This window comes from Papaver somniferum, chromosome 6 (assembly GCF_003573695.1).
Source record: "Papaver somniferum cultivar HN1 chromosome 6, ASM357369v1, whole genome shotgun sequence".
In the NCBI taxonomy this organism is placed as follows: Eukaryota; Viridiplantae; Streptophyta; class Magnoliopsida; order Ranunculales; family Papaveraceae; genus Papaver; species Papaver somniferum.
Window position 1 is genome coordinate 98075107 of NC_039363.1, and position 9609 is coordinate 98084715.

General features: G+C 36.9%; 2 protein-coding genes across 11 annotated transcripts; one reads left to right on the forward strand and one right to left on the reverse strand.

Moving 5' to 3' along the window:
• The first annotated feature begins 2312 nt into the window (after nucleotides 1-2312).
• Nucleotides 2313-6022, forward strand: LOC113288525. 7 transcript variants are annotated; one of them, XM_026537599.1, is made up of 4 exons: nucleotides 2313-4581; nucleotides 4735-4789; nucleotides 5162-5582; nucleotides 5711-6022. In XM_026537599.1, exon 1 carries the CDS (start codon nucleotides 2542-2544, stop codon nucleotides 3547-3549), a length of 1008 nt encoding a protein of 335 aa, XP_026393384.1. In that variant the 5' UTR covers nucleotides 2313-2541; the 3' UTR covers nucleotides 3550-4581; nucleotides 4735-4789; nucleotides 5162-5582; nucleotides 5711-6022. The 7 variants fall into 7 exon arrangements, with proteins under 7 accessions (XP_026393384.1, XP_026393383.1, XP_026393381.1 ...); XM_026537598.1 differs by having other exon boundaries at nucleotides 2313-4157; nucleotides 4535-4581; nucleotides 4735-5582; XM_026537596.1 differs by having other exon boundaries at nucleotides 2313-4789.
• Nucleotides 6023-6750: 728 nt separating this feature from the next.
• Nucleotides 6751-8983, reverse strand: LOC113288526. 4 transcript variants are annotated; one of them, XM_026537603.1, is made up of 5 exons: nucleotides 8800-8983; nucleotides 8581-8707; nucleotides 8427-8454; nucleotides 8272-8344; nucleotides 6751-8130 (listed from the first exon to the last, which is right to left on the reverse strand). In XM_026537603.1, exon 5 carries the CDS (start codon nucleotides 7890-7892, stop codon nucleotides 6957-6959), a length of 936 nt encoding a protein of 311 aa, XP_026393388.1. In that variant the 5' UTR covers nucleotides 7893-8130; nucleotides 8272-8344; nucleotides 8427-8454; nucleotides 8581-8707; nucleotides 8800-8983; the 3' UTR covers nucleotides 6751-6956. The 4 variants fall into 4 exon arrangements, with proteins under 4 accessions (XP_026393388.1, XP_026393390.1, XP_026393386.1 ...); XM_026537605.1 differs by lacking the exon at nucleotides 8427-8454 and having other exon boundaries at nucleotides 6751-8122; XM_026537601.1 differs by lacking the exon at nucleotides 8427-8454.
• Between the last annotated feature and the right edge of the window lie 626 nt (nucleotides 8984-9609).

The window sequence follows — 9609 nt, forward strand, 5'->3', positions numbered from 1 at the left end:
TAGGGTCTTGGATGAAAAGGTGCATGGAGTATTGTCAGGGTTTTCCGAATTGAAGCTGATGATGATTGTATTGAGCATTTGATGATTATTGATCGTGTTTTTGATCTTCACATCTTTTTTTCGTTTACGTTGCTGTTAATCAAATTGAAGAGTAAGTGATAAAGATAGATCAGTTTCATAAGGTGGGTTTCTTTCAATTTTGAATTTGACTACAAAATCATGTTTTGATTTTGAAATCAATATGCTTTACATTACTTAGGGTTCTAGGTTTTGTATAAATTTGTGGTCTTTTAGTGGTGGTAAATAGTCGACGGTTTTGTTATAATTGATGCTCCTGAAATCTAAAATTATTGATTCATTCTTTTATTTTTATTTTACAATGTTCATCATCTCACTGAACTTCTTGGAATCATTGCGAAGAACACCGTCTTCATAAAAAGAACTGTAATGAATTTTCAATTTTTTGAAGGATAAATATGTCTTTCGGTCGCACGTGTAATCCCACATGTGTGCCGAATTTGACCAGTTAACTAAGTTGGATGAAAAAGTGGACTGCCGGGGCATATCCCATAAAACTGGAATTTCGAAATAAATCCCCAAGATGACATCGGATTTTGGGGCATATCCCTAAGTTTCCCTAGATTATATTTGCTGATTATGTCCATGGAAAAATATTTTCTTTCTTATCCGCAATCACATGTCTGTTCATGAAATTAAGCCTCAAAACGGTGAGAAAAATCTTCTAAAATGAATGTTAACGTTAGAACCTAAAACACTACTTCAGTTACTGATCAAATAATTTTCAAAAACTCAACCCCAAATCCAAATCTGAGTAAACCAATCCTTCACCAGAACGACCACCACTGTAACGAAAAAGAAAATCTCAATATAATTAGAAGAGATTAATATCTAGTCTGCCATCTTAAGAGATTAAAAATATTTACGATTAATTATATATCAATTTTGATGAACTCCATCTGATTTGTTTGGCTTAATATACAGGAAAGAATCAAAAGATTTGTTCTTGAAGAGAGAGAAAAGCGAACTAAAAGAGCGTGTTATTATTAAATAAGTATATACTTCTTAAATAAAAAATAAAAAACAAAAATGAAAAACCAGAAACCACCATACGAGACGTGGCCCAATCATAGAAGCGGGAACGTGCACCCCGGTATTAAAGGGGTGCACAAATTTGCACTCTAAATTCTTTAAGGTGGAACTGGAAAAAATCATTAATATTAAACTCGAGAGGTTATTACTGTATCATAAATTATTATTAATATGTATGAGTTATTAATATATGGAGTATCAATATATGGAGGTTCTACTATAGTAGCTCCCCTGCAATCAATCTTGGATTTGTTTTCCCTTTATGAATGCTCCTTAATGTTCTGAAATCAGTTGAGGTATTACCATCTTGAGTCTTTCTGCCAATAATTTGGAAATGATTTTGTATACTAATGAAGCCAAACTAATTGGTCTGAAATGCTGAGGATTGCTGGGCTCTTCTTTCTTTGGAATGAGGTTGATAAAGATGCAATTCATTCTCCAATACATGCTCTCTTGATCATGAAATTTAGTGACTACTGCCATTAAGTCTTTCTTTATCATGGGACATGCTGCTCTGAAAAATTCAATTGTGTAACCATCTGTTCCTTGTGATTTTTGATTTCTACACCTCTTAATCACTTTCCAAAAACCCATCTTTTCTCTTCTTCATAAATCTTGCCATCTGTAGCTTAATCCAGTTGTAGCCTCCATTTATGTTTTTCAGAAAAAAGTTTTGTAAAATGATTCACAAACTCATTTTTGATTTCCTCTTGTTAATTATCAGTTTGTGAAAGTAGACCAATCTTGTAATGTTTACTTGGAGGCAAGGTGTCTTCTTTATTCTAGAAAAATTGAAAGGAACAACTTTGCTACACACCGAAGAAAAAGACCGAGACTTACACTTTGGAAAAATCCGACGGTTCGGAAACTACTCTGAGTATTAGATAGGGAGTGGGACAGGAATGAGCCCCACCCTCCCATTCACACGGTGCTGAGCTCAGTACTCCTCTTCCGTGTATCTATCATTTTTGAAGAAGAAAACCCTGAATCGGTAGTATGTGACTACTATTGCACTATACGAGTTGATGGTAAAATCCAATTCAGTCATACGAGTCAACTCGTTTTTAAAACTGGATCATTATTTCGAATTAAGAAAGAAACTTTTATTCCATCCACGTCATCATAGTTTAGAACCGTAAGATGGTAAACGAAAAAATACTAAAAGCCTTTGCTTTGACTTTGTGTCTTCAAGGTTGTCAGAACTTGTGTTTTTCTCGAAGGAAAGTTCAAAGCCAAATCTCAAATCAATAAAAACCAGAAGAAAAAAAAAGAAAAAAAAAAAGAAAAGAGAGTATGTCTTTTGCAGTTGAATCCATTATAGAAGAAGATGGAGGTTATGATAAGCAGAGGACAGAAGAAGAAGAAGGAAGTGGAGAATTGGTATAGATTGATGGTGGTGGTGGTTGTAATAATTTCCAAATTCCACTTCCAATGGAACTGATTTTAGAGTTTCTATCCAGACTTCCAATCGAATCTTTGAGGAGATTGAGCTGCACCAGTAAGTATTTATACAACACCATCAATTTCAATCCCCATTTTAGCAGATCTCACTTAATTAATTATTCCCAAAAATATCCTTTTCTGGTGCTCTATGTTAATTCTGTTACGACGGAGAATTCACCCATGCTGTACATGAACTTATTTAATGATAGGAATGTTGTTTACGATCGTAATGACAACCGCGACGTTAATGTTCGTTTAACACTTCCATACGCTCGTAAAGGGAATTTTTTCGGATATTGCAATGGTTTAAGTTGCTTCACAAAGGTGTATAAGAAAACCGCTTTTGTTATTGATGTTTGGAATTTTACTACAAATGAATTATTACGCATCATCCCTCCAGTTATCGTCGACAAAGAAGATACTAGTCCAACCAGAGGGTTCGGGTATACCCTCCTGTCTCGTGGATTTGGTTTCGATTCCCTTAACAATGAGTATAAATTGGTACTCATTGTATACATGCTCAAAACTGAGCGTCACCAGGGTTTTGTATATACATCTGGAACCAAATCCTCTTGGAAAGCAATCAATCTTCCAGAACAGAAACTTAATTCAATTCAAGGTACATTCACTGCCTATGGAGGAGGAGGAGCTTTGTTTTGGAAGACTTCGGATCGTCGGACGATTCTCTTGTTCGACCTCCATCAAGACAAGTTTCAATACATCCAAATCCCACTTGAAAGGGGTGAATACCCCACCAGTAAGGACCACATTTATCTGTTCGAGATTGAAGGATTTTTAGGTGTTGCCATTCTAATTGGAAGTAGTTCTACTACTACTTTGGAGAAGGCTCACTTGAAAATATACAAAGACAACCAAGTTTGGGTAAAGGAGACATTTGATATCTCACCATACTTAATTCCTTTTAGTGGCAATTTTCGTTTTATTAGCTTCTCTGACCAGATTTTACTGCACTGGATGGATCCCAATTGTTTTTGATTCTTCAATCTGCACAGTAAATGCTTCAAGGTGGTTCGGGAACTCGCTTCATCCATCTGCGAGAACAGATTACCCCAGCGTGCTACACGCGAAGACTATTGGCTGAACTGTGACGTCCAAAACATCTCTTCTCTGAGAACCTTGTTGCCGGAACGAGCTCAAAAGTCTGATTTTGAATCTGTATGTTCGATGATGGTGAAATGCATTGAGGATGTGTTTCGTGTGCAGGAACCAAAAACAGTTGGAGTATTGGCATCATTTTTCCCATCAAAAATCAACCAACAGTACTTCTTTAATGATAATTAGGTTTATCTAGTGGTTTGTGGTATTTAATTTTGTTTAACAACAACAAAGCTTTGTTTTATCTACTGGACATATTCAGTTTCTGTTGATAGAAATATTAAAAGAGAAAATTCCAATTGATCTCTAACTTTTGGCTTCGTCATACTTGGCTCTATATTTAGGCGCCACATTTCTTTTATTTTAAGGCTCGGTTGGTTCTATCAGTGTTCTGTACTTTGTCATTGATTTGACAGATTGGAAGACCTACAATATTGTTCACTGCAATTCCTCATTTCCGTTCTTCTGGTGTCCGACACACTCTACAGGTACATTTCCCTTCTTGAATCTTGATGCCAAAACTATTCAGGTTACTCATGTCAGGAGAATATATGATTCACTCATTATTATTTCGGTATTCACTCTCTGCAGTAGAAATCACTTTGGAAATGTATTTTGGATGAGTTGCGCATTAATACAAGTGATTGTACCTATGCGTTCTGTTTTGGACCCCAATCATTATGCAAATTCGAAGTTAAAAGTTAAAACAGCTTAATGTAGACTTATACTTATTCCCTACTCAAAAATTCAACCATGGATTTCTTTTAGCCCTGTGCCATTGCATTGTTCTTGGCTTCGTAAACCAATGCCGGTTTGCTGCCATCTTACTTAATTCTCTAGAATCACTTTTTTTCTTTTTGTTTAGTCGGGGGGATCTTTGCTGTCAATTCCCAGAAGTTTAGCCGTAGATGAGTAAGCGTCTCAACCACTTTACTTGTCTGTGTACTTGTATTGGTGGTAATATCAATCCTGCTGTTACTCTTTGAGTACTATTAGCAAGTAAATTGTATCTAAGTTGGTTTTTTTCTACCTGACATTGTGTTGCTGTTTTCTGTGGTGCTGGAGGTGTTTAAGGGTTTCCAACCACAAAATTACCAAATGAACAATGGTTAGCTCCTGGGTACGTACACCAAGGGAGATGGTATTGTTGCTGAATTTATTAGGACTTTTGTTCAATACTGAAATGTGAAGTCAGACACTTCTCACTGGCAAGTGAAGGTCAACTTGCAAAACCAAGAATTGAAATGTTGATGGAGTCGGAACCTTCATTGGTGGTTTATCAATGACAGTGATTTTATTTTCTTTCCTCTTTTTAGCCGTAAATTAATAAATAGCTGCTCTAATATGTTGTTGAGTTACAGGGTCTAGTGTCCTGTTATAATGTATACCCAAATAAATTTTAGGTGAATTAGTATTATCATTGTTAATTTTTCTGGTGAGCCATGTTTAAGTAAACCACGACTTGAATTGTTTTTCTTATGTTGAATTGCAGGCGCTACAATGGCAAGGCTTGCAAAAAGAACTATCATCTCAAATGTCTTGATCCGACCCTGAAGGGTTTGCCCCCTGGTGATTAGCATTTCGTCTGCTGTGTTAAAGAAGAAGATAGATTCAGGTGTGAAATCTTTGCTGGAGCTGTAGAGTCCAATTTAGATGCGGAAGAAGTGGACTTGGAAGATTCTGGAGTTGTTGATACAGCAAAAAAAAAAATTGTGGTATTGAGGAACTGAAGGAGCGGCTTGTATGTGTCCCGGCATCAGTTTGTCGGATACTGGGTATTCGGCAGGCTTTCTAATGTGCAGCCTGAGCAGTATCGTGGTATCCTACCTTCTGATTCGGCATTACTTTGTGTTCATGTTCAAAAAATGGAAGTATGGAGGCTCTCCATTGATGTTCTTATTTCTACTAGGAAGGTGAGTCCTACTTCTGTTGCTGCAAGTGGTTTGGTTCGTTGTATACATAGATGGAAATATTAGCTTCATATGTTACTTCACTAATTAGTTGAGTGTTGTTTCGTTTTACTTTGATATTTTCTTGGTAGGTAACATCAGGCTTACATGTGTGGGATATGCTTTTGCTGTGCTGCGAGTCTGCGACCATCTGTATTTCGGGGATCCTTCTTTGCAGAAAATGCTGACGAAAATGCTACGACCATCTGTGTTTTCGGGATGAGCCTTCGATGTCCCGCAAAGTTGCAAGTGATGTGGCAACCACACATCCAAGCTATGACAAGTGCCTTTTATGTTTCATTTTTTCTGTAATCGCGAGTTTCTCTTCAGGTTAATATGATGGTCCATAATACTCACCGTCGGGAATGAAATAATATGTTCGTCGTGTTTCATTTATTCTCTAATCGCCAGTTCCTCCTTAAGTTCTTAGTCGTCTTTCACTTTTCTTATTCGTTTTGGTTCATCCAGTTTGATACAGAAATAAAATGAACCAGAGAACAAGATGTGGTTGTCAATATTCGCCATTTGGACTGATTTACCTGTCGCTGGCAGACCATACACTGAGTTTTCGTAAGTGTGGTGGAGGTGCGCTCAATGAGTCTGCCTATAAATACTGACGCAACTCCACCATTTGTGTCAACCCTGCAATTTCCATTATTCTCATCAGCCAGGATAGAGCACAATATGAAGAGGAATGGTGAGAGGGGATATAGCCTTGTCTCAACCCTCTCTCACTATAAAAAAATCCCTCAGGGTAGCCATTTATGATTATAGAGAAGTAGAGATACCATGGTGAGCCTATCAATAATACCAAAAGCTCTGCCTTAAGAATCTTCAGCTAAGGTCTATCTCAATACTCAAGGGCAAAGAAGCCTATGGTCCTTGTCGTTTTGCAATCTCCTCTGAACTTACCAAAACCCATCTTTTATAGACACATGATCTTTAAGTATTCCTTTAAGAAAGTACGATGGTTTTCTCACAGAAGGCCACTTATTACCAAGCTTCTAGAGAGTGCAGAGAACTCTGCTCTCCTAATCCTCTATATATAGAGTGCATAGGTAAGAAGAAAACAAGGGTCAAATTCTAATTTCATTCATGAAAAGGTAATACAAAATCAAAGTATTACATCACATGTTCCCATTTAAAGTCTAAAATCAACATTTGGCAAACATGAGTACCAAAGTTTCTTTTATCTACAGAATAAAATCCAAGTAAAGAATACCATATTTAGGCAGAAAAAATCGAAACAAAAAATTACTACAGAACTGACCAGACTTGGTCAGAGAGCATGAAATCTGTAAAAATCTAATCAAGATAAACGCTCTGCAGTATCACCATTCACCCAAGAAGCTTCTTCATCCCCTCCACGAGACTTACCCGTGCCTCCTCAGCTGCATCCCACCTTGCTCCGCTAACTTGTAAAGCTTTTAAAGCAGCATCATGTTGCACCTTTCCTTCCTGAATCTCATCTTGCATCTTAGTCAACCTTGAAAACACAGCATTTTTCACAGATTGGTGGTCAAGCATCAGATCATCCTCCTGCGGAACATGTGGACCTTCCCTCTGGGGAACATTGTGCATCAGATCATCCTCCTGCTGAACATGTGGACCTCCCCTCTGAGAAACATTGAGCATCAGATCATCCTCCCGCTGAACATGTGGTACATCTACCTGAACATTTTTGGTTTGCGGGAATGCGGGATCACTTAACACCTTCCTAATGTCAAAGTCATCATCTAAAATAGACCCATCTGGTAATTCATATCCACCACGATCCTCATATCTACCAAGCACTCCACCAAACGATAGCTCAGAATCATTATGAAAACCGCTAAAAGTTGTTGCAGATGCATAAGGAATACTGCCAGAAGTTGTTGCAGTCGCATAAGAAATACCGCTAGAATTTGTTGCAGTCGCAAAAGGAATACTGCCAGAAGTTGTTGCAGTCGTATAAGGAATACCGCTAGAATTTGTTGCAGTGGCAAAAGGAATACTGCTTGCTGATACTGGAATATCACACACAATTTCCATATCTGTATTGATCAAGCCAATAGCCTGAAGCATTACACCCAACACCTCCTCAGAATAGCATCCTTGATTAGCTTCAATACTCAACAAGTTACGTAACTTTTTAACAGCAGAAGTGATATCTGCCAATCTACTGCATCTTGATGCTTTGCAAAGCATTGGATTCAGATTAGAAGTACTGTTCCACTTGTTTTCTAGTGGAGGGGCACCCTTGATGTTAGATACGTACTCTACCAAAATTTCCATTAAATTTGTAAAGCAGCATAACAGATTTTTCTCCAGTTGTTCTCCTTCCACTACTCTAGATGGCTAAATCTCATTCCCACTTAAACAATCTTGATAGTAATCACTCAAGTCCGCTATCATGTTACTCACACTTGAGATGTATGTGAAGAACTTACATGTTAAGGACATCGCCTTATCAGCCTGTTCTTTTGATAAATGGTTCATCTTATATAGTTATTATATTTCTATCACTGTGCACCTAGCAAGAAAGAACATCAAACCCTAATAAATCAAAATCAAATCTAGAAAATTTTTATTGAGGCGATTTTTTCTTTATAATTCAAAAGATTTTTGCAAGAGAAATCTATTGAAAATAAAAAGAGGGCTTCAGATTACAAACCTTAGAAATACAATCAGTTACTCCAAAACTTACTGCACTTCTTTTGACCAATCGAGACCAAATTATTCCCAATCTGAAATTGAAACAATACCATGAACAAAAAGATGCATAATTGGAAACCAAACTTAACTGAATTCAACAAATAAAAACCCTACTTTTGAAATACGATGCTTATTGCTCCTCCTTATCTCCAAACAGCAATTGACCAAGAAAAGCTTACTTTTTAGAACAAGTATCTGGACATTCAAAGAAACCCTAATTTCTTGAAACTTGCAGAAAATAAAAATTAAAGAAACAAGGATTAATTACCTAAAGATTGTATCCATTCATTTGAAGAAACAAAAACCCTACTTTAGAATTTGATGTTTGTTGCTCCTCCAGATCTTCACTCCGTAATTGACAAGGAAATGCTCATTCTTTTAGAGGAAGAATGCACCTGAGCATTCACGAAATCCCTAGTTTCAATCTATCGAAAATTATAGAAAATATATTCAAGAACACCAGAGTCAATGTTTCAGAAGTACCCACATTTGAATTTCTCTGATTTCCCCAACTCCCAGACAAATTCAACGTGTAAGACATCACCCTCGTTAAACCAATATCTCAGTAAATCGTCAACCCTGAAACCCTAAAAACCCAATTTGTACACAAGACCTCGGATGATCAAAAAGAATGTAGAAGACGAAGAAACAAGTGAACTGAAGGGGCTTTTGTTTTCTTTTGTTTTGATACAATCAGCAGAGGGGTTTTTTCTTAGTCTCTTTTATATTCCAACTTAAAAGAAAATCAACGGCTGGGATTCTTTCTCACTTCCCGCTTACAAAACTTTAAATCTTTACTTATTACTTTTGGGTGCGGCTATGCTGTAGTCACCCCTTTCTTTCGTTAACGCGTATCATAAATTAGAAAATAGGACGATTTGGAGGGGACAGACTTTTAATTTATATACGTGTCGTAAAAAGAAAAAAAACCACATACTTTGAGTATGTGGCCCGACCGCATTGTGATCGGGGCGATTTTACTGTATTATCTTCTTTTAGAAACAAATTGAGGAAATAGATGTAAATAGAAGTCCTTCTAGGGATGATGTAAGTCTTGTAGATATATTAGCTTCTAAGCTGAAACAGGTGTGCGAGCAATTTCTTACTTTCAACAATAACCTAAGCACGTTTCTTAAAAGGGAAAAGAAATTTCAGGCTGATTACAAAAAAAGACTGATGAGATGATGTTCTCAAAATATGATCACAAAAACAATGATTGGTTAATATGATTATCGAGTTTAAGAGAAAAATGGTCGTTGGTTTATGGGTCGGACACTTTTTGCACAGAAATCACCAC

Bases quoted from the DNA above. Each gene is read 5' to 3' on its own strand.
- LOC113288525 (XM_026537593.1), top strand. From the start codon at position 2,542: ATGGAACTGATTTTAGAGTTTCTATCCAGACTTCCAATCGAATCTTTG.
- LOC113288526 (XM_026537605.1), bottom strand. From the start codon at position 7,892: ATGGAAATTTTGGTAGAGTACGTATCTAACATCAAGGGTGCCCCTCCA.